The sequence below is a fragment of the Medicago truncatula genome, chromosome 5 (genome assembly GCF_003473485.1).
Source record: "Medicago truncatula cultivar Jemalong A17 chromosome 5, MtrunA17r5.0-ANR, whole genome shotgun sequence".
Classification (NCBI taxonomy): Eukaryota; Viridiplantae; Streptophyta; class Magnoliopsida; order Fabales; family Fabaceae; genus Medicago; species Medicago truncatula.
The window spans coordinates 5,580,429-5,606,226 of record NC_053046.1 but is presented as its reverse complement, the minus strand read 5'-3'; the positions used below and the strand labels follow the sequence as shown (position 1 = coordinate 5,606,226).

The 25,798-nt window shown below is 31.5% G+C and overlaps 2 protein-coding genes across 2 annotated transcripts; both read right to left on the bottom strand.

Annotated features, from left to right (window-relative positions):
• Positions 1-10,111: 10,111 nt before the first annotated feature.
• LOC11421111 (LOB domain-containing protein 39) lies at positions 10,112-11,454 on the bottom strand. The gene is made up of 2 exons (XM_003611566.4): positions 11,110-11,454; positions 10,112-10,933 (listed from the first exon to the last, which is right to left on the bottom strand). Exons 1-2 carry the CDS (start codon positions 11,291-11,293, stop codon positions 10,422-10,424), a joined length of 696 nt encoding a protein of 231 aa, XP_003611614.1. The 5' UTR covers positions 11,294-11,454; the 3' UTR covers positions 10,112-10,421.
• A 2,981-nt stretch (positions 11,455-14,435) lies between these two features.
• LOC112421948 (uncharacterized) lies at positions 14,436-15,338 on the bottom strand. Its single transcript, XM_024784159.1, has 2 exons — positions 14,951-15,338; positions 14,436-14,839 (listed from the first exon to the last, which is right to left on the bottom strand). The coding sequence occupies exons 1-2, from the start codon at positions 15,336-15,338 to the stop codon at positions 14,436-14,438; spliced, it is 792 nt and encodes a 263-aa protein (XP_024639927.1).
• Positions 15,339-25,798: the final 10,460 nt, after the last annotated feature.

Sequence of the window (25,798 nt, the reverse complement as noted above, 5' to 3'; positions counted from 1 at the left end):
TTTCAGGTACGAGACAAACTGGAGGCAAGGGAGAGGACAAAAACAGATATTTTTGTCCTTCATCAAACAACAGCACAACTTTTTGTCTCACGTACAACTTGTCTAAAATATCAAAATAACATTTCGTCCCCAAAAGAAATAAAGAAAATAATTAGCTTAATTTTTTTTATTAGATTGAACAAGAGAGTGAGGGCTTTTCATGTAATTTTGGTCCAAATAGTGTTTTCATATACTTTCCATCCACAATAGAGTGGAAACATTTTTTGCTATGGGACCCAGCTATCAGCATCCTTCCTCCCCTTTTTAAGGTGGTTACAAACAATGGAAAGATTCCCAATCCTTCTTCTTTTCATCCTTTTTCAATCTTTCCTTGCACTTTCACCCAAAACAAACAAACCATTAGTGTTTTGCAAACCAAACACACTCATTGTTTTTTATTATTTGAGTTGCAATTGTTTGACTTTTTTGATTTGACAATTGTGTTGAATGTGTTTTTATAACATATAGTTATATGCAATATGGCTAAAAGAAAAAACTATATGTAATATTAAAGGGTTAATTAAGTTTTTGGTCCCTATAAATATCTGCAGTTTTGTTTTTAGTCCTATAAAAATAAATCACACTTTTTAGTTCCTACAAAATTTTCCGTTAGTGTTTTTAGTTCCGGTTAAATTAAAATTTGTTTAATTATGTTTAAACTTTTAAATTTTTTAATGATTTTTTACATACTTGTTTAAAACATTATAAAAGGTTCCGCTACAATAAATTAGCTCAAAATTTTATTTTTAGGTAGATTTTCGTTAATTTTATCTTGAACTTTTGGCGTTTTAAAAAAATTATATTTAATTCATTACATGTTAAAAAATTCTAATTTTTTATAAAAGAGATTATTATAATGTTCATAACATGTCTGTTAAAAATCATTTAAAAGTATAAAAGTTTAAGTATAATTAAACAAATTTCAATTTAACAGGGATCATCACATACTTTTAGTCCTTGTAAAATTAAAATTTGCTTAATTGTGCTTAAACTTTTAAATTTGTAACATATTGTTCACATACTTACTTAGAATATTATACAAAGTTCCTCCGCAAAAAAAATAACTTAAAATTTTATTATTATTGCCAAATTTTCATTAATATAATCTTGAAAATTTGGCTTTTAGAAAAATTCATATTTAATTCATTACATGTTAAAAAACTAAAAAAAATTACAAAAGAGTGTCTTACGAGTTACGATGGTATGAACATATATGTAAAAAATCTTTCAAAAATTTAGAAGTTTAAGCATAATTAAAAAAAAAATTAATTTAACAGGGACTAAACACACTAACATAAAATTTTGTAGGGACTAAAAAGTGTGATTTATTTTTATAGGGACTAAAAACAAAATTGCAGATATTTATAGGGACCAAAAACTTAACTAACCCAATATTAAATTTTCGTTTTTAAGACTTCTGATATTCATTATAATTTTATTTGTATAAACTTATGTTTGAAACAATGTTGTGCACGCATCTACTCAAATTAATTTTTTTTAAAAAAAAAAGCTAAAATGAAATTATATAACCAATCAAAAAGCAGTTTCCAAGCATAAGGCGTGTCTAGAAATCACTACAGAAATACAGTGTCTGTACACAAAAACATAAAACAGAAAACAATTAGCCTATGCCCAGACAAGCTAAAGGGTTAGACCACCACAGCTGGGTGTCATACACAAACACGACATTTTTAACCTTCAATCACCCTAGAGATAACAATTTGATCTTATCTAACAGACGGGGAACAGGTGTTACAATATTATTAAACAAACGGTTGTTACGTTCATTTCACACAACCCACGAACACAATAACCAAATAATTTTTAGGTAGAATTCTACTCAAATTACTTTATATAATCATTTTTCATTGCTTAATTCTTAAAATAATTTTTGTACCAAAAAAAAAATCTTAAAATAATTTTATAAAGATTTGTTTGACATAATTTAATTGAACGTATAAATATATTCCTACAACATGCAATGCATATAATTTGATTCATGATATCATTTGTATATAATTTTAAATACTATTATAAACTATGAAACAATACAAGATAAAATTCAAATCTAAGCCAAGTTATTAAAATATTTAAAAAAAATATTGAAGATAAATTCATAATATAAAGTAAAGTAATAATAAAAAAAATGATCAACTTTATTTTGCATTAACATTGAAAGTTACACATAAAGAAAATTTTATTTTAAATGGTTGCTTAAATTTATGTGAAGATGAATTAAACTGTAATTCTTATTTAATACTTAGACGAGCATATTTTTTTTTTAAGAAACTAAATTAGTCCACTTAAATTGACAACTAGAGAGAACCGAATATGATACCTCGAGGAGGAGCGCACTCTCAGATCCCAAAACAATACCACCATATCAACCCAAGTTGGTTCCTAGACGAGCATATTAGAATCCAACCATATTTTAGAAGAGGAGTATATTTCTTTTTAAGTTGCCATACATTGATATCAAATTTTTAACATCGCACTAATATGGATATACAAGGTGTGTTCTCTTCTCTAAACTGAATTTTTTCGTACACATGAGTCACGAATCAAAAATCTGACAACATGTTTAAGGAGACCAAGTCCCTTACCGCTTAGACCAATTAATCGTTGCTCCAATCTATTGTTGGTCCAAGTGTAAAATTTATTATAGAAATTTACTTATTTGTTTAAATCTATTTATCTTATCACTCGAAAAAAATCTCCTTATTTGTTTAATTTAGGTTTAAATGATGCTTTGGTCCCTTAACTAAAAAAGAGATTGTTTAAGTACTTTAAGTTTTTTGTAGTCTCTTCTGTTAGGTTTAATAAAAAAAGTTAAGTGTGGACACGTGTCACCTCGTCATTGGCTCTGAGAAAAAAAAATTACAAAAAAAATAAAAATGATAAAATAAAAATAAATAAAATATTTAATATATAAAAAACGTTAATAATAATTTTTTACAAAAAAAAATATTTTTTAATATATATTTTAAGGTGACACGTGTCATTTTGTCATTGGCTTTGGGATTTTTTAATAAAAAATATATTATTTTTTAAATAAAAAAATCTTAAAGCCAATGAGAAGGTGACACGTGTTCAGGAGTTAACTTTTTTTAAAACTCTAACAGAAACTTAACAGAAAGGACCAAAACAAAACTAAAAAAAACTTAAAGTACTCAAACAATCTTTTATTTGATTAAGGGATCAAAGCGATACCAACTAAATACTTAAAGAAAAAAAAAACATTTAAGCCTTTAATTTAATAAAAGAAAGTCTACTAATTTTTTCATATTCTATAGATTAGTGGAAACATAGGTGGAACTGTGTGGGGAAAACCTCATTTGAAAAATGGGAAAGGTTCCGTGGGGTCCATGGCAAATGCGGCGAGACGCAGCATCGCAGAAAGAAAAGTCATTTGTCATTTTGTTGCACTTGCTTTCCATTCAATTCAACTCAACCTCAAATTGGTTTTGTTTTCTTTTTTTCAAGTACTAATTGGATTATCCAAGAATTTAGCAAAATACATTGTAGTTTGTATGGTTTGCGTTGAAGTGGCTCCCACCTCCACCTCATTTATGCTTTGTTTTGAATAGGAGAACGATAAAAGAAAGAAAGGTGAGGAAGGGAAAGAAAGGTGGGGAAAAGACTAATCATTTTGTGTGTTGCAAAAGTGAGAGATAGAGGCAAAACAATTCTTGTGTCTCACATAAAAAATCCCTTCCTCCCAAAATGAGAAGGAAAGGAAGGAGGAGAGGTTAATTAGAATACTATGATATTATACGTTTGCTTAACATTTTTAATATTCTTTACCAAGGTAAAACAAAAACAATTTTATTTAAGGTCACTTTTGTTATTTTGTAATGTATACCTTTTTTTTCTATTTATTTTCTTTCACTTTTTTACAACAAATTATAATTTATATAATTTTATGGGCTTTTTTTTCCTTCATCTACATGCTTTCTTTTACTTTTATTTCACTTTTGTTCCGATCTGACCTAAGGCCCAATCTGACTATACTCAGGTATAACCCGAGTCCATTAAGCAGGCGATAACACACGATGGATATAACTTAGAATTCCCAAGATTAACAGTGTAGGTTGAGAGTAAAAACCGATCTGAGGGTTGCTCACGCTCACGCGGACCGAGAGTTACTTACCCTTGAGACTGGGAGTTACTCATGTATCTACCCTCGGACACAACTAGCAGGTTAAGGTATGACAGTTCTTGTCCATATTATAGCCGCATAACTCTTGAACCCCTCATTGACTTAGATGTCAGAGCACAAGCAAGTACACCCCCCTAGTGGAGGAGGACTATCAAAGCTCGATCCTTCCACGCAACGAATCTCAGCCAACCAACCATCTTCGTAGGTCCAATCAGATCAACTTTCTAATACTAGTATTAGAGATTAGAGACAACCTTCATTGATTTGATGAAACTAAACTCGAATATCTTAAAATAATGGTTAGAATTTGAGTCTTGTAAATGGGAAAAAAATATAGAGAATAAAAATCGTTGTTCTGGGCCGGTCAAAGGCCCCGAATTCATGCTCAAAAGGCTAAACAAATATTATGGTCCAATCACATCTATTAAACCAAGTCAATTTACCTCGGACCCTTTCGTCGCATCAATGCCTCCAACTGCTGCACAAAACATATTTTGGTACAATCACATCTAGTGGACCACGTCAATTGACCTTGTATTATTTCGTCTCATCAATGCCTCCAACTTCTGGCAAAGTTGTCCATAATGTAATGTCTCAAAGGCTTGGAATATGCATAGCTCGACACTAATGGTGCGTCATGTTGAAATGGGTTCCATTAATGTCGATCAACGACTTCAAAACTAAGCCTATAAACGGCACCCTTCATAAAAAATGCAACGTACACAACTTCTATCATTTTAATACCACTTTCACTTTTGCTCTTCTACTGATTTAAGCGTCAAAGTATTTACATGTAACTCTCAACTCGCATCTCGACGGTTGATGCTCAACATCAAAGCCAACATTCTAATCACCCTTAGAAGTTGAATTAATCATATTATAGATGGTCAACCAAATTCTTCGATTGATATTAAACATAACGTCAATGTATATTTCACATCGATAATACATGTTAGGGTTGTGATAACTTATAACCGAAGAATACATGTTAAGTGTTAAAAAAATTAAAAATAAGTTTTTACATAAAAAATATATATATTTTTACTTTAAAAAATGAAATATACAACTTTTAAGATAAATATCTTGTATTGATTTTCCTTAAAAAAAAATATCTTGTATTGATTTTTTTTTTTGGGTACAATCTTCTATTGAATTCTTTAACATGTAGTAAATGATAACGTTTGTCTATATGTCGTAAAAATATACTAAATAAAAACAAGATTAGAGAGGAAATACTTCTTAACAAAGAGTGCAAACACTCGAAGCTGACGCAAACCATAGCTTTTTGCTTTGACAAAGACAAATAATGGACAGAGACAAAAGACAATCAACAGGTTTTATTGTAACTCCTTGATTACTAGTTTATCATTGTAATTTGTACGCCTCTTTGTATCCTCCAAACGTCGTCTAACAAGTTATGATTCCTTCTCCATTCAGCATTCTCTTTCTCCGGTTAATCACTTTTTATTTTTTGAAAGACTTCGGTTATTCACTTGTTAGAATGCCGCAGCAACAACCATCAAGCATAATCCTATTAAATAGGGTTAACTATATGAATCAAACAACGTCATGATATTCTATCAAAAAATAAGACTTCTGCCAAAAATTATGTTGTCTCGTCGCTTATCAGCCTGCTTCCGAGCAAACATAGAAATATGTTGTCTCTCATGGTTGCTTATTCACCAGTTTAATACGATTGAGTCTTGCTAACATTTGTTAAGAAATTAAGAAAGAGAATGTTTTTGTTGAATTTCTAAAAGACTTTTAAGATGGTTTTTAAGAGAATTTTGAGATGTTAACTACAAAAATTTAAAATATATTTTTAAATTTGATTTTTCAGTGTGACTTTAAAACATTTCAAAGGATAATCTGTTTTGCATTGAAGCCAGGTAGATTGTAGATAGTGGCAATGACACAGGAATGAGTCACAGGCAACTCCCACGTGCTCATCGTATATGGATGAGGTCAAACAAGTGTTTAGGCAATTAGGTGATTGAAAGTTGAAACTTTTATCTCAAAGAAATGTTTTTGGCTCTCTTTGGTAAAAATAGCGGATAGCTGATAAGCTAGCTGATAGCTGATAAGCTAACTGAAGTGTTTGGTAAAAATAGTGATTCAACTAGCTGATAAATGTAAAATGACATAAAGGGTATTCTTAATTCATAATAAAAATTATATCATTAATTTAAGTATTTGTAATTTTGTAAACTAATTTTTCTTTAAAAAAATACTTTAAATTTATTAATTTAATATATCCTATGTATTATAAATTAAATTAAATTTTATTCACTAAAATTTTATCTTATATTTATTATCATTTAAGTGTTTCTACTTTATAAATAAAATAACATTTACCTCAAAAACAAAAAAAAAGGTAGCACTAATAGAGTAATACTAATAACAGTGAATAAAGAAAATAACACTTACTTACCTCAAAAAAATTTAAAAAAAAAGTAACACTAATAGAATAATAGTATTTTGTTCCGTAAAAAAAACGAAGGTATATATTTTTTCAATAAAAAAAAAAAGGTCAGCTGATATATATATATATATATATATATATAAATTGGAATAAAGGGATAGTAGTCTTTATTACGTAGCTTATTATAAAAATTATAATAGATAAAAATACAATTTAAATGAAATAATAAGGGTAAAATTGGAAGAAAAAGTGAGAAGCTATAAGCTATAAGCTCAAACGCTACTTGGAATAGCTTCTGAAAAATAGCTTATAAGTTCGTGAAATAAGCTATAAGCTCATGGTGAAAAAGTGTTACCAAACAGAACTTTTTTTGTCAAACGAGCTTATAAGCTATAAGCTAAAAGCTAAAAGCTCTTTTTTTGGTTTCCCAAACAGACCCTTTATCTCTCTTGACAAAGAAAAAGAAATGCTTTTTTTTTTTACCTGATTGAAATGTATCTATTTATTGAAAACAATTAGACATGATTTTTTCTTCAATACTTGTATTGTACTCTTAACACAAAAGGTTTTTTTTTTTTTTAACTTTATTGAAATATATTTATTTAATAAAAATCAATTAGACATGCTTTTTTATTCACCAATGCACACTACATTTGAAAGTAATTTTTTTTGGAGTTTGAACCCGAACCTTCCATATATTATGTATTATCTCTACCAACTGAACTAAACTCACGATAACATATTTAAAAGTAATTTTGATATAACAAAATGTTCCACCAATTGACCAAAAAATATATTAAATAAAACCAACAAAAAAGAAACAGATAAAAAATTAAGTCCAAAATCCCCTTAAAAAAAAAAAATTAAGTCCAAAATCAAACTCAATTATTCGATTAATTTAACCTCAATTGAAGTTTATTAACAAGTTAAACTTGAAAAAAATCAATCATAGATATTGATCGTACCTGATTAGAAGGTGACTGCCGGTGTCGTGAATGTGGTGGTGGTGACGGTGGTTGGATACGTCAAAATGCTTCTTGGAGCGGATGGGTGGTGTGTACTTGCAGGCACTCCGACGCTCAAGTCAGTAGAGATCAGAGAGTAAGGGTTTGAGAGGAAGAAAGATTCTACCTTGGGGACTGCATTGAATCCCCTATTTATAGAGGTGGAGGGCAGCAGAGCCGTTGTAATGGCACACCTTACTCTGACGGTTACGAAATTGTGGGAAGTGTAACCGCCTGCGAGTTTATTGCGGGAATGTGGAAAGAGACGTTGGGGTTCGTTTGAACCAGTCTCTTTCGTTCTGTGCACCCTCCTCGCGTGAAAGGGGTCTGTCGCGAGTAATTTTGCCAAACGTGGTGTTTGGGCTTTGGAGTGTATTAGGTACCGTTTGGCCTGGTTTTTTTTTTCCAGCTTTTCTACGTTTTTAAGGAGAAGTTAGGCCAAACACAATATCAATAAAGTACCTTCGAAAAAAAAGTACTTTTTTTAGAATGCATAAAATTGAATGGAATGAGCTTTAACCAAAAGTTGTTGAATGCTACTTCAAAAAACTATTTCTCCCCAATTTATTTCACAAGTACCTCTTTTCAACTCCCGCCGGCAACCTTTTGTTTTATTTTTTCAATATGCTTTTTTCTTTCATTTTATTTTATTTTATTTTTTCTAACCAGTCCATTTAATTTTTTAATGAGGTTCCATTTAAGTTTATTATCTATTTTTTTAAGGAATTTTATTATCTTTTTATCACTTATATATTAATTTCAATATCTTTTGATCATCACAATCTCGCAAATATTTGTATTCACGCTGTCAATGAATGACACCGAATATTTTTATTCCCTTTCTTCAACCACGGAAATACACACAAACGTTAGTGTTTAGAGTAATACATTATGTTCCTCTTTCTGTTTTTTTTTGTTATGCTAATGCGTATAATTTTTGTTAGTGTTGTGTAATCCGTATAATTATTTTTATAAAATTTTGATTTTAATTAAAAGTACAAGTGTAGTTGCCTAAAAAAATTATACTTATATATAATTTACACATTTGTATTGTAACAAACTATGCATATCTTTTTCTTATTAAAAAAACTAAACATATCTTTTTCAATGACACCAACAATGTAACAAATATAATATTATATAATATAAATTCTTATCTTTTTGATCAACACTAAAAATATGGTATTCTTATAACAAAATTTGTTATAGAGTATAATTGGAAAAGATATTGTACAAATTTGTATTCATGTTACACAAAATAAACGTCATTGAGTAAATATAATATTGGTAAAAATATATCTTTTATATTTTAAACATTTTTTCCCTTCAAAAAATATTTTAGACATTTTTTTATTTATTATGTTAATTCATAATGAATTCAAAGTTTTTTTATTTATAGACAATGCATAAATATATGCAAGGTCCCAGGTTCGAACCCCAGACACCACCAAAAAATGATAAATTCAAAATTTTGTACAATATTTTGTCAAACAGCTTTTAACTCAAAAATAACTTTAGAACTAAAAAAAAAATAAAGAAACCAAACAGCTTTAGCCTTTTTCTTAAAGAGCTTTATTTAACTTTGTTTTAAAGTAGCTTTTAGACCGAAAAAAGTCTGGTCAAACGGTACCTTAGGCCTAAGTAAATGGGCCAAAGATCCTTTTGACCGGTCCAGAAAGATACAATCATAAATAAATATTATTTAGGCACCCTCACATGAAATGAAAAAAATTAAAAAAAAAATATTTAATCAAATCAAATGACATTATTCAATTTTGTTCTCTTTTATTTTTCTTTTGATTTTGTGTGCATGTCCAAATATATTTATTTGGATTTGTGCCCAAACAAGTATGTCTCATTAAACTCTCCTTAAAAAAGTTAAACTCAATCGCTTTTAATCAAATAAAAAAAAAACTAAACTCAGTTACTTAGTAACTAATTTTTTATTTTTTTTAGAAATACTTAGAAATTAAATTATTGTCATAGCCCATAGCTAATAATAATAATTTAAAAATAAGCTCAAGTTCATTAATTCTACTTTATATCAACTCCAGTCTTTGTAAGTTTAATTCAGCTGATTTTATGTGTGTGTCCAAATATATTTATTTAGATTTGTGCCCAAACAAATATGTCTCGTTAAATTCTCCTTAAAAAAGGTTAAACTCAATCGCTTTTAGTCAAATAAAAAAAAAAGCTAAACTCAGTTACTTAGCAACTAATTTTTTATTTTTTTTTAGAAATACTTAGTAATTAAATTATTGTCATAGCCCATAGCTAATAATAATAATTTAAAAATAAGCTCAAGTTCATTCATTCTCCTCTAAACCAACTCCAGTCTTTGTAAGCTTAGTTCAGCTAGTAAAACAATAGATAATATATGCAAAGTTCGGATTTAAATCCGGCCACAACAAAAAAAAAAACCAATTCCAAAATTTCTCAATGCTACTACAATACCAAACTAGACTCTAACAAAAACAATAATAAAAGAACAGAAAATAAAAATATGTTTCTTCTTAGGATTTAATTATATAATATTCATGTCACACCTTTATAGTTCATTGTAACATGTTTGATAGTTCAAAAAAAAAAAAGGAAAAATCATCACCGACGAACTCTCATCTTTCTCCCTGTTTATCAAAAACCAGAGAAAAATCCTGTGTCGGTGTGTTACAAAATCTCACCGGGTTTCATTGCCGGTGAAACAACACTAAAAAAAAAGACAAAAATAGCGTGCGAGTAACTTAATTGCACGATCCTTAAACAAAAAACACGAATCTCAAAAAGAAAAATAAAATTCTCAAACAAAAAGGTTGAGAACTTTGCGGTCTCCGTCGTGAACGTAATTATCTTCTCCGATCCCACTTTCCAAGCACGTCACCGTCGTCACAGATTCCTCAGAATTCATCGACGGTGTTCCCGGACGGCGAATTTCCTTCCGGCATCCGTTGGTCAACGTGCTCTGCGGCGTCAACCGGAGATTAAGATCAGTCGTCGCCGGAAGCTTCAAAACTTCACCGCCTGATCGCTTGCGTTTACCACCAGAACTCATGAACCGGACTTTCGGGTTCGGATCTCGGATCTTCCGCGCGTCGTTGCACGTGACTTCACCTTCAGACGAGTCATCAACGGTGGAGGCAAGAGCATCTAAACCGAGAAACTCCGGTAAGGGTTTAAGGGTTCCGCCACGAAGCACCGTTTCAACCGCTGCTTGACACACGTGCCAGTTTCCTGTCCACAAAAGTCCGACAGCACCGTTAACGGGGTTCACGGTTCTTCCACACGCTTCAAACAACAAAGATTGAAACAAAGCTGCATATCATAAAAAGAAACCGTAGTTAGTTTAGTTCATCAAACAGCTTATATCAGAGTGAGTTTGTCAGAACCATGGTGAGCCGTGATTTTGCAAGAGTTAAAACTCGTGGATCACCGTGATTCTCAAACTACTTAGAGTGAAAGTGTAAAAAATGAAAGTAAAGATTATTTACCAGGTCTTTGTGGTAGAGGGACGTTGGAAATGAAAGACATAAGGTCAGCACGGCCGAAAAATTTGGCTACAAAGACAGTGGCATGACCTTGAGCTTCAGGGGTATCGATCCATTGAATACAAGGGCGTAAGATACATGACTCACTACAACCCTTTCTAAGGACACGGCAACCGTTGCAACTCATACCTATTTGGTAAAAGCTAAAAGCACTAAATGAGTGAAAGTGTTATAATATTTTTCTTTATTTAAACTAGTTGCTAAATACACCTCACATGAGGAGAAGAGGAAGTAATGGAAGAGAAGAGAATGGAACTAGGGTGCAAGTGCAAATGGGGTATAAATAAACACTAGTTAGGAGAGAGGAAGAGGAAACTAGAGAACGAGAATGAGTGGGTGGAAGTGAGGTATGGTTAGGAGTTAACTACGGTTAGGTTAGTTTGAGAGAGAGTGTTGGTGCGTGTGTCTGCGTGCAAAGCTTACTTTTCTTACTTCGGTTACTTGTATGGAAGGGTGAGATTCCAAGGTCTTGGGCGTGAGCGGCTCCGTGTTTCCGCGGATGGATGTTCCTACACCGTTGGATTCTCTTTCTTTCAGATTCGGCATTTGATGCGTGACTTCCTTTTCGTCGTTGGGTATAACGTTGTTTATTACTCCTTCCTCCCCATAGTCACCATTTGATTATTTTACGTATATTAAAAAAAAGTGATTTTAAGAAAAAGAAAGTGTATAAATTAAAGAAAAAGAAAAGTGATTTTAAGTATCATTCTTAAAGTATTAATGGATTTATTATTATTCTAGATGTAAGATAAAATATATTAAATTGGAAGCGACGAAATTAATATTAATTAAAATGTATAATTGAAAGTGATAATTAATACTGTATTAAAAAATTGAATAAATCATTAATTTGAATACAATTTCATTCATAAAGATAAAAAAAATATTCTACATTTTCAACATTGATTGGTCGCGATTTCATTCTGAATTCATCTTCATATATAATTGTATTTTTGCATACATCAAAAAAATATAATTGTATTTTTGTTGTTTCACATTTTCTTTCACTGCTATATATATTTGAAATTCACTCTAGTCTCTTCATTTTGATGCAAACCTCAAAATGCTTTCATCTTTCTTATATCCTTGATTTTTTTTTATAATTTTAAATATATCTTATAATTTCATAAATCTTAATATATATAAATGTTAGATAGTCTCCAATCAACCTTAATTAACCCTAATCCCACCTTTAATGGCGGATCTAAATAATTATTTTGAAAAAAAAAAAAAAGATTTGCAAGAAATTGAACAGGGTACCGGTAATAACACCTTAGAGCTAAATTTACCATTAGACCACTAACATTTTTGTTGAAATATTGTTGCTTCTAAAATAGATATGCAATCCTAAAGGCCTTTTATTTAAGCCACCAACACTCATTTTTATTGTGTTTATTTCCATGTTTGATTACTTTCACAGAATTTAGTTTATGAGTTTGATTCTATATTCATTTTTGTTGATGCAAACAAAATGTTTCTAATTTTCTTTTTTGAGATTTTGTATGTTGATACTCTCAATCATCACTTAGTTTGATTGTTACTATGACTTTGGATGTAACTCTAAAATTAATAATATAGTTAGTTTAATACTTATATATGAAACTCTACAAAAACCCACAAAACCCGTACATCGTACGTGTTACTAGAGTCTAGTATCTTATAAATACTGTGCATTTAAACATTCATTTTTTCCCTTTAAATCACTCCTTTAACTTGGTCTCTATAAACTTAGTTTCTAAATCAATCCTGAAAAAAAAAAAAAAAAAAGAGATATAGAGATAAAATAGAATGTCAAATAAATGTTAAAGGGGATGTATAAATATTACGGTTTGTTTGAAATTTTACACCCAAATGGAAATGGTGTGTTTACAAAAAAGTACTATAAAGTCTTTCAAAAAAAAAAAAAAAAAAAGAGTAAAGTTATTGGTCAAAAAATTACTTTAAAAAAAAGTATTGGTCATAAAAGATACTTAAGAAAATAGGCTCGTGGCTACTTGCTATTACGACGACCTCGAATGGCGTGCATATGTACAGTACGACTCTTAAAAATATATATCCCGCTTCCGCACCTAGTGCAAGGCTGTAAAGGATGTGAATTAAAAATCTGGATTATAGAAGTGGAAGAGGACCTAATATATTGACTAGTATTTAATTTAAGTATTTAACGTTTGATTAGGGAAAAAAGTATTTAATTAGAGGCACCAATGATTGAGGGCTCTGTGCATGCAATGCAGGATCAGGAGACACGAGTAGAAGTATTGTGTAACAACAATAAGATAAACAGGAAACACAATTTGTTAGCGTACGTAGCAGTCAGTTTGGACATTAAAATTGCTATAAGAAACTCAAATTATTTAGTTTCTGATATGAGGTATAGTTCTCGAACCATGGTAGGGATTGTTGGACTACGATGGACGATTGTGGTGATGGCAAAAAATGTTCGATCTGATATTACACTACTACATTTATAACTTTTAGTAACACTCACCTTTTTTTTTTTTTTTTCAAATAGTTTGTAGTTAAAGCTTACACAATTTAACTGTAGAAAAGTTGAGTGTCCGGAGATCGAACCCCGGCCCTGTATATGATAACAATCACCTTCTAACATTTATAAAATCGTTTATTGATATGGATAATTTTGTAACATTTTTCAAAAAGTGTCTCACACTTTGTACTAGTAACTCTCCTTTTAAGGTAGATAAATGAGTTGTCTGAGAGTTTGAATACCGACCTTTATAAAATATATTTATCAACTAAGTTAATCTCTAAGAAATTGTATACTCTCGTATCATTAGGGGTGGAATACTCTCGTATTATTAGTGCTTACAAGTTGCCTTTGCCTTAGATTAAAATATTCTTATTCCGTCATATTCGCTTACAATGGATTATGTTGCAGCAACTCGTGCCTGCTGACTAGTCTCTGAGTCATTTTGTTGACTTTAGCAACCTGTCTTCTTTCCATATAGGCGGTGACCTAGCTTTCTCTTCTTTTCCATTTTTTTATGAATTTATGAAACATTAGGTCACTTATTCCATTCTTTGTCTTGGTTTCCCCTCGTAATTTATCCGTCTACGCATAAACATATTATAACGACCATGTATTCTATTCTTGTACTCAAATATACATAAAATTAAATAGATATAGTGAAGTATTTGATACATTTTGTTCAAATATAGATGTTTGAATTTTAAAACAAATCTTACTTTTATTGACAAAAAATAATTGACCAGTGATTTTTAAACAATTTTTTTTTTTTAGAGGGGAAATCTTATAGCATATCATTAATTAAAATGTGTTCAATACAATGTGGTGGCGTAACCAAAATATGAAAATTAGTCGATAATGTGGCCGCCTTTGCTAATTCATGGGCAGTCCCATTTGCTTGTCTCCGAACAAACTCTACACTCGAGTTTTCATAGAAATGATTAAACAAAGTTTTACAGTCATTAATAATAGCTCCAAATTCCGTCGAATCATGCCTATTAGCTCCAAAGCTATCAACCACTTTTTTGGAATCAAGTTCGAACTCTATAGGCCCTAACTGTAACTCATGCACCCATTGAAGAGCTGTCAACAAACCTAATGCTTCACCAATATGCACATCACACTTTGGAGTTAAACATTTTGTTCTTGCAATCACAAATGCACCTTCATCATCCCGAATGCAAATGCCTATTCCAATTCGGTTCTCATTATTAGGAAACGATGCATCAATATTACATTTCATTCAACCTCTATTCGGCTTACTCCATTTAATCATCCTTGTTGACTGCGAGTGCTCACCATCTCTGTTAACAACATTGTTGTTCAACCTTGCGTTTCGAGCTGCATTCCATTCATACAACAAAGAAGATGCTCTCTCCAAGACAAAGTTTTGCGCATCTGTGACGTCATTCCAAATCTTGTTGTTCCGCTGTTTCCATATGCTCCATAAAATAGTTGCAAATAAGGCCGATTCTTCCGCGGACAGAACCTGTAGCAGATGAAAAATAACAGCGTTGCTGTTCAAACCTTGAGTAACAGCAATTTTGACATCATTTGACAGATTTGACAAGTTCCAAACATTGCTACTACTAGGACAATTAAAGAAAAGATGCAAGCTATCTTCATCTGCTGAATTGCAAAGCACACAATGTGGCGGACAATTGACTCTCTTTTCCCTCAGCCGCATCCTAGTTGGCAGAATATTTCTAGCAACTCTCCACACCAAGTTTTACAATTTAGGGGGCACTTTAAGATTCCAAATATAATCCCACGCTCCAGGAACTTTAAACTCATATATATATCTAGTAGCTCCTGCATGCAGAGTGTAACACCCCGTTACCCAAAAGCAATTAAATAGCAAATATACATCAGAGTAGTTCCACAAACGGGCATGCTACACGTCATTTCAAAATTTCTTAAATAGAAAATAAAACTATTTAATCAAGCAACTTATTATTTATGAAAACATAGCAGCGGAATAGTTTTCAAAATCCATAACCTCATGAACATCCAACAATAGTCTAAGGCATTAAAGGCCTTAACATAATTCAACATCATAGTTCAAAGACAACAAAAGGCTCCACACCATAAGTTCCAAAATTTGATACATGGAAAGGAAAAGCAACAATGATAAAAATGATAAATCCCATCCCACGTATCAGAGCCCTAAACACGACTTTGAGCCACCACCTACTACTCAGGATCACCTGCAAGTTACTCATAGGAAGGGCAACATTTTCAAGCAGAAGGGGTGAGATTCACAACAATAAATATAGATATTAAAATCATCAATTGAATCTAACACCCTAATCAACAACACTTTATCTTCTAAACAAATATATGTATAAGTCACAAGCAACAACAACATCAACAATACACCATGATCACAATGAATATATATATAAATGCATATTCAACACCAACATCATCCATCAGAAAATAACTGAAATCAACAACCAAGACTCATGCAAATGACATGACCACTGCTAAGACACCATCTTAGACTTCTTAATGAAATGCAATATGCATGTGGTACCAAACAGGACCGAAGCCCTCACCGCTTTTGAATGGTTAAAGCATTCATCAGGACCGAAGCCCTCACCGCTGTTGAGCAACTAGTACTCCAGGACCGAAGCCCTCACCGCTGTTTTATGCATATGCAATGGACCTACTTGTGTATATCTACATACAACTGACCATGCAATGCAACTCCATGTGACTCCACTATAATAATATGTATGATTCAATAAATAACATACATTTCAACCATCATCAGTATTCATCAATCCAACAATCCAATCAACCAAAATAATGTATAATTATATACAACCATGCTCAAATACAACAACACCAACCACTACTAATCATGCAAGCAAGTCAACACTCAGAAACTGTGCAACTCGCCTCGCGAGCGCATCTGCTCGCCATGGCGAGTTCACAAAAACAGTAGCTCGCCGTGGCGAGTTCAAGGCGAGTGAAAATCAAGTGCTCTCGGGAAAAATGCCATTTTCTCACTCAAATCCAAATTCTAAGTTCCCTACTCATCTTTTTAACCTAAAACTTTCACCATTCATCATTAAAATCATCTAGGTACCTTAAACCATCCCCAAAACATCTTATAACAACTTTTCAAAAATCAAGTTTTATTATGGGCTACTCGCCATGGCGAGTTGGACTGCTCGCGAGGCGAGCGATGAAGTTGCTCACTCGCCATGGTGAGCACAGCTACTCGCGAGGCGAGCGATGAACTTCTGTATGGGCAGAAAACTGGTTTTACCCAAAAATCCCATTTTCCTTCCAATCACTCCCCAAATCAGTTTACAGATACATAATTAAGTGTTCTATGCAACCAGAACCCAATTCTAACATCAAAAACATGCTTACAACTTCAAAATCATCATTCTATCATAAAACCCCAAATTCCCAATTCCTCATCAAAACTTGTTAAATACAAAATCAGAATTTAATAACTACATTCTTGAAGTAAACCTCACCCTTACCTTAGAATTGCAGAAAGAAATGCACAACAATAATCAACTCTAGGTTCTTCCTTGGTTCTCTCTTGCTTCCTCCCAAAACTGGTTCTACGTGAAACTGTTTTTCTAACTTCTCTCTATTAACTTCCCACTTAATGTAACTCCCTTCTATTTACACTTAACTCCTCATAATTTCTACTAACTCCAATTAATTCCCCCAAATACCAAAATAATTATTATTTCATACTTATTCTAATTATTATTAAATAAACTATATAATAAAATAATACACCACATAAAACACTCAAAAATCACATATATATAAATATATGCATATACTCCACATAAATCACCAAACCTCATATATAATTATATATATATATATATATATATATACTCCACATAATAAAATAATTAAATAAATAACTAGGGCGTTACACAGAGTCGGTATGCACTTCTGACAGAATATTCTCCGTTGTTCTCTTTATTCCACACAAGTCTATCCTCCTTGACAGATGTATATAGCGGCGTTTTGATAATAGCAGCTACAGTTTGCTGATCAAAGATAGTTTCCAAGAATAGAACATCCCACATCTTATGGTGTTGAAGAATACAATGAGAAACTCTTAGTTGAGAAAGGTGAAAATCACCTACAGTGGGTGGAATTAAAGTAATATCACCTGCAATCCACTTATTGTTCCAAATTGAAATCGTGTCGCCATCTCCTATCCGCCATCTACTCCCCGCCTTCAGAATGAATTTTGAATTACATAAGCTTCTCCAAACATAACTGGGATTGTGTCCTAGAGAGGATTGAAGAAAATCACATCGTGGAAAGTACCGGGCCTTATAAATTCGAGCAATAAGAGTATCCGGGTTAGTCATAATACGCCATCCTTGCTTTCCAAGCATTGCCAAATTAAACACGGGTAAGCTTTTAAAACTCATTCCTCCATCATTTTTATGAGCAGCTAACCTGTCCCAAGACAACCAATGCAAACCTCTGCCTTGTGTACCATAGTGACCCCACCAGAATGAATTAAGCATTTTTTCAATCTCATCACATAAAGAGGTAGGGAGGGTGAAAATACTCATAAAATATGTAGGTATAGATTGAAGCACTGATTTGATAAGTATTTCACGTCCTGCCTTTGACAAACATTTACTGCTCCATGAGTTAATTTTCTTCCAAATGCGATCTTTGATGAAATTGAACGTCGCTTTTTTACTTCTTCCAATCATAGAAGGTAAGCCCAAGTATTTTTCGGTGCCAAGAACAGCTTGAACTTGAAGAATATTTGTGATGTTAAGTTGCTTAGATTGTGATACATTCCTGATTATATTTAATATCGAATGAAAATGATATCTTAAATTGCTTTGTGTGTGATTGAAGGAAGGAGAAAAATTTTATGGAGAAAAAATGTTAAATTATTTTATATTTTTTACTCTTATAATATTTAAGGTCACTTTAAATATAAAAGTCTTCACGTTCAAATTTAACAGTATTCTTTCCTTTCTAAATATCCTACTTTTGGGGGAGAGTTAAAATCAACTTGAGAAACTTTTTGCTCCATTTTCCTATACCCTCCAAGAAAAAGAAAAAGAACAAGTCCGCCAAAAATTAAAACAATCATTTTCTCCCTCCATTGTCTTTCAACAAAACATGTCAAAGAGATTACAATGGTTTTGAATGTTGCTCATGGTTCATTGATTAACAATGTAATTAATTATGTATTGAATAGGCATTAGCTCCTTAGCTGTAGTGTATGTTTACAATACATGGTCCAGGGTCACATGGGATTCTATATCTCTATCCAAAATCTTAAGACGCATCTTTTCAGACATGAAAAGCAATCACGGATATCTAACGTTTCAACGATAATACACCATATTTCACCATTTTGTAATGCCTCAATGACTAACGTCTTCAGAATCCAACATATCGATCGCAACAAACCTTAATCAATTTTATGCCGGCTTATTATCAACGCCTATAAAATGCATCCTTCACCACCAACACAAGGTACACAACTTCTATCTTTTCAGTACCTCACACACTTTGATCTCATAGTTACTTGAGCATTAAAATACCTGTAGATACCTCCAATTTTAATCTCAACATGAGTTGTTTGATCTCGATCATTTCAATATCAATCACGTAAGAGCAATAGTCTTTGTTATATCTCTTTCTTTACAATCCTTTACCATACTAAACAATATGAGATTTCTTCGGCATGTATCACTTCCGTCAACAACATAGTGTATTTATCTTCATGAGACAAGCAAACAACTTAAATCATGGTAAAATGTAGACAATATCCTAAAGATTCCGATCGATGGGTCCATGTACTATCAACATACGTTTTGGATTAGCTTGAGTCCAAATTTTAATCCATAAATAATCAAGATGTTGATGTTCAGGGCCGGCCCTAGGGCATAGGCCACGAGTGCGACGGGCTAGGGCCCTTGCCGGTAGGGGGCCCAAAAAAAAATTAAGCTGGAGGGCGTATATAGAAATATTTAGATTTTGGAGGGGTATGTATATCAAAATTCTTTGAAAAGGTCCAAACTTTGATAAGATATAGGAATGGACTGAAATCTGTTAATGTTTTTGGCCCTTTTAGAGAGATATGCTATATATATCCCATGTAGCACAAAAATATCTATATACACCCTCGTGTAAAAAAATTGGTTGTTCAATAATATGCTCGAAAATTTATTATCAAAGAAATTGGTGATATTTTTTTGGGCCCTTTGTTCCTAATAATGTGCTTCACTAATATTAAAAATATCGACGATATTTATTATCCAAGAAATTGGGATAATTTTCATAACAAAGCAAATTCTATTTTAGTTGAAAATGGGGTGCTAAAATTTCAGTCTACTTTGCATATGCTATTTTTCTCTACTTTTACGATATTTTATTTTGTTTTGGTGTACATAGAGTATTTAATTTATTTTCAGATGTTGTCTAAAAAACATTTATTTGGTAGTGAAAAGTGAAATAGAAAAACGAAATGAAGAGCTAAAAAAGCACTACAATGAGCTAAAAAGAATTATGATGTATTATGTAAGGGACTTTTTTTCATATTATGCTTAAGGCCCGTAAAACTCTAGGAACGGCCCTTGTTGATGTTATGGTCCCCCATGTTTCTTAATATAAAGTAACTTTCTTGGTAGTCTTTCCTCCTCAAATCAATCGACATCTCTGAGTTCATGAACTTCTATTTAATCATACATTTTTTAGAAAATAGATAATTTCTTACCCATTTTAACAAGACAATAATTACATCTACACTTATTCACATTTGATATCACTGTATATTTTTGTAAAAAATAAAAAAAAATATCATTGTATGTTTATACAATTTTTAATAAAGAAATGATATTTATATATCCGTTTTGTGATAACTTTATATTTCATATTTACATTATATTTTTTTTATCTCTTTATTGCTTTAATTTTCGTATCAATAAATATTTTTTTTCATAAATTTATGGTTGTTCCTAAAGTTATCACACAAATAATTGTTCAAATAACACATCTAAAAAAAATCAAACAAGGTTGCTGCCGATAGATGTCAAAACATAAACCACAACTTTTTGAAGCTCTACCTTATTTCTGAAAGTGAAGGTACACAAAAGAACATTAAAGGAATCACCTTCTTTCGAAAAAATTAAGGGTTAATAGGCTTTTATCCCTCTGCTATTTGGGGCTCTTTTGGTTTACCTCCAATAAAAAAAAATTGGAGATTCCCCCTGTAAAATAAAGATTATTTGGTTTACCCCCCACAACCAACATCAGCTAGATATATTTGATGATTTAGCATGCTGACTATGTAACGATGGGTGAAGTTACACTGACATGTCATATATTTTATTTTAAAATTTAAAATATATTAAAAAGTGAAATACCTAAAATACCCCTAATGATAAATTAAAAATCTCATTTCTTTTTCTTTCTCTTCTTCTCCAGCGTGAATCATCTTCTCTCTTCTTCCTGAGTAAATAGGCAATTACCCCCCCTGAAATTGTAAGTTTCGTCAATTATCCTTGAAATTAACAAAACTTCAATTACCCCCCTGAAATTGCACAACGTTAATCAATTTACCCACTCCGTCAAATTTTTCTGTTAGTCAACATGACGTTTTGCAAATACTCCCCTGAACTTTTGCACTTATGTGCAAAATGCCCCCTGAACATGAAAATTTATATTTTTTTTCTTATCCTTAAAAGTGACTGCATTGTCACTGATTGTGAAGCATATTAACTAAGTTTTGTCGGTATACAACCATATATGTTCCCTGAAACGATCAAACTAATGCATGACATACATGATGAAACACATAAATGACATATAATTGGCATAACCAAGATGTCAAAATATATGGTTGCGTTACTCCAAATAAATTTTAGGATATACATGGAGTAAATATAAATTTTAGGATATATATGGATTAAATAGGCAATTACTCCATATATGGTTATAAGTGGTGACATATTATATTATTGTCTTGTCTTAGTTTAGAAAAGGAGTGACTATTGCTCATCTTTTTTATTCTGTTATATGATCGAATACATGTGTTTTTGAATCCCTAAATGTGAATCATAATGAACCATTTTATTTGAGCAGCTTCGATTGCATTAGCTTTAAACTTTCAACGATTGAATTTCAGTTTTGTTGGCATGATTTTGAACGCTTTACCGTTCTTTTGTTAAGTTCACTTTCAACTATTAAATTAACACATTTGATTACATTTTTAACGCTTTGCACAAGATCCTTTTGATCCTTTTTTGTTCAGCTTTCACCATTCTATAGTCACTCAGGTTGTTGGATAATATATCAATTTTCATTGGCCAATAACTAAGTCCAAATTTGCATGTTTTGGATAAGAAAAAAAAAATATGAATTTTAGGATAAGAAAAAAAATGAATTTTCAAGTTTAGGGGGCATTTTGCACATAACTGCAAAACTTCAGGGGGTATTTGCAAAACGTCATGTTGACTACAAAAAAATTTGACGGAAAGATTAAATTGATTAACGTTGTGCAATTTCATGGAGGTAATTGAAGTTTTGTTAATTTCATAGGGTAATTGACAAAACTTACAATTTCATAGGGGTAATTGCCTATTTACTCCTTCTTCCTTTTTTTTCTTCTTCTCTTTTCTCCCACCTTCTCTTCTCTGTTTCTGTTCTTCCATTTCTTCTTCCTTCTCTTATTTCTTCTCTTCTCTCCCACCTTATCTTCTCCTCTCTCCCTTTTTTGCTTCAAGCAAAAAATCAAAATCAAAACCAAATTCATAAGATTTATTTTGTTTTCAAGGTTTGATTTTTGAAAGTAAAATTGAAATCAAAAGCAAAAAATCGAAATCGAAATCAACCATGATGTGGGTTTGATTTTTGATTTGTTTTCTGGGTTTGATTCAAGCTGATTGGAACATAAATCGAACAGAAGAAGGGTTGGATTCAAGCTGATTGATTCAAGCTGATTTGTTTTCTGGGTTTGATAAGGGTTCGAAATTCAGTTGTGTAGTTGCTGTTGTTGTCATTCCAACAACAACAGTTGAATTTTCAAACTCTCAAACAACAGACTTATGATTCCTTCATCTTCTCCATCGAGTTGTTTTCTGGGTTGTCGTTGTTGTTGATTGGCCGAAAATGGGTTGTTTGGATCCGAAAGTGTTGCTTGCTATGTTGTTGTTGATTGCATCCAAATGTATTATTGTTGTTTGTGTGTTGATTAAATGGGATTGAAGGGAAAGAAGAGAAGAGAAGAGATGGGGGGACGAGAGAAGAGAAGAGAAGTGAGAAAGAAGAATAGATGGATTGAAGAGGAGAGAGAGAGGACTTGAAGAATTTTTTTAAAAAATTCTTGTTTTTTAAAGTTTTTTTTTTAATTGTCTTTCAAAAAAAAATAATTTAAAATTGTAATTAAAAAATAAAAAAAAGGACATATAGGTGAGATGTAATAAAAAATATTAAATATTAAAATAATTATACAATCAACTCGCCACGTAATCAAAAAAAGATGACTGAGCACGCTACATATGCTTAAGTGTACAGTCATATGCATCGAGGGTTGAAAATCAAAAAATCTTTATTTTACATGGGGGAATCTCCAAGTTTTTTTTTTGACAGGGGGTATACCAAAAAACCACCATATGACAGGGGGTAAAAACTTATTAACTCAAAAATGAAAGGAATCACCTTAGCGAGTACATACGTACTATTGATTTTGTGCAACTATATCAGCTTCGAGATTTTGGGCAAAGAAATGTTTGGTACGGTTCTAGGGTGATGCTAGCTAGCTGTCAATAAAGGTGAAACAAGGAGTAAATAGTCAATTACTCCCCTGAAATTGTAAGTTTCGTCAATTACCCCCTTGAAATTAACAAAACTTCAATTACCGCCATGAAGTTGCACAACGTTAATCAATTTACCCCCTACGTCAAATTTTTCTGTTAGTCAACATAACGTTTGGCAAATACCCCCTTGAAGTTTTGCACTTATATGCAAAATGCCCCATAAACTTGAAAATTTATATTTTGTTTTCTTATCCTTAAAAGTGATTGTATTATCACTGAATTGTGGAGCATATTAGCTAAGTTTTGACGATATACAACCATATATTGACAGTATTGTAGAACAAATTGGCATATTTGGTAAACCCTACAATAATGTTCAAAACTCAAGAATATTTACAAAACAAACATAAAAGTATTTCTTTGTTCCAACATTAGATGTTGTTTTTTCTTTTTTAAGTTGTCCTTAATCCCATTAGAGATCAAAAGGATGGTGGCTATCATGTTTTTTTATTCTCTTAAAAAAACATAATGAAATATACATAATATAATATTCTTACCATTCTTTTGAATCCTAACGGGGAAGAAGAGCATGATTCCTTCAAGATCCTTTATAAAGTGAGAGAAGTAACAAGTTTATGTATTTTTTCTTGAAAGTGAGAGAAGTGTGTTGGTGGTGTGCACCGCTCACAATATAAAGGAAGTGGAAATTTTTGGTGTGGTTAAAATTAGCAATAGCAAAGCCATATACTGTGACATCTTGGTAATTATCGGTTATGTCAATCATGTATTATTTATGTGCTTCATTATGTATGACATGTATTAGTTTTCCATCTGACAAGTGTGGCTGTACTTTACTATGCTGACTTTCATATCGTTAGACTCTAATACATGATTAATGTTTGAACGTTTAAAGAAACATATATGATTGTATACCGTCAAAACTTAGCTAAATGCTCCACAATTCAGTGGTAATGCAGTCACTTTTAAGGATAAGAAAAAAATATATAAATTTTCAAGTTCAAGGGGCATTTTGCACATAAGTAAAAAACTTCAGGGGGAGTATTTGCAAAACGTCATGTTAACTAACAGAAAAAATTTGATGGAGGGGTAAATTGATCAACGTTGTGCAATTTCAGGGGGTAATTGAAGTTTTATTAATTTCAGGGGGTAATTGACGAAACTTACAATTTCAGAGGGATAATTGACTATTTACTCATGAAACAAGCCATTGGCATACGACACACCCTTACTTGTGAAAAGGTTACACTTACTATTTACCAAGGTGATGAAGATCGAGTGATGTTAACTAATGTCCCTTGAACACTGGTTAAAGAAATAAAAAAATAAAATTTTATATTAAAAACATAAGTTTTTTCATTTTAAATTTTTTAACCCTATAAGTTTTAAGATATTTATATTATGTCTATTTTCTTAAATTATCTCCGGAAACATTAATTAGCATTTTCTATTAAGAGTTTTTAAGAATTGTGATCGAATGATTTAGGGGCATCCACAATAATAATAAATTAAAAAAATATTATCAGATGGATTTCACATATACATATGAATTGTTTATAATATTTTAACATAAATACTTAATAAAGATTCAATGACTCTAACTCAGCATCTTTAAAAAAATCACTAAACATGTCACACTAATAATTTTACATAGTAATATTTCAAAAATAATGATGATGCGATGAAGGTTTATCTATTTTAATTGTCGGACTCATTAGTTAAAGAATTTATCGTTGAAGGTTTTCTAACTTGTACATTTGAGTGCTGACATGATGAGTTTTAAATTCAAAGATTAGGGGTATATGGTCCAAAATATATATTTTTGGTACAAAACAGGTTTTAGAAATTATGGTCGAAAATGTTTAAATCATTTGGACTTTACTTCATAAAATAAAAAACAGGGAAAAAGTTAAATTTGAATTAATTAAAATGACACTATTGGTCATTTTACAACTTTATCTCTCAACAAATTTAAATTTTGTACTTTGAAGTTCCAATATTAAATTCTTAGTTTACAAATCAAGTGTTCACTTTATTTTGCTTGTAAATCATCTGGTCTTCGTTGTTTTACGCTATGCAGCACTGCTATTTTAAACAATCTTCCGTAAAAGCAACTTAATTACTCCACTTGTACTTGCATACACATGTGTTTCAAGTATTTTTTTAACAAATAAAACTTAAATTCACTTTTGGTCTAATATTTTGTTTGAAACATGATTTTTATCTATATTTTTCTTTTTGGAGGGTGCGCGTGAAGGATGGGATGGTGGGAAAAGAGATTGTCTAAAAATAAATAGACGGGGTTATATAACGGGAAGCCCAATCTAAATTGTTTTGAAGAGGCCCA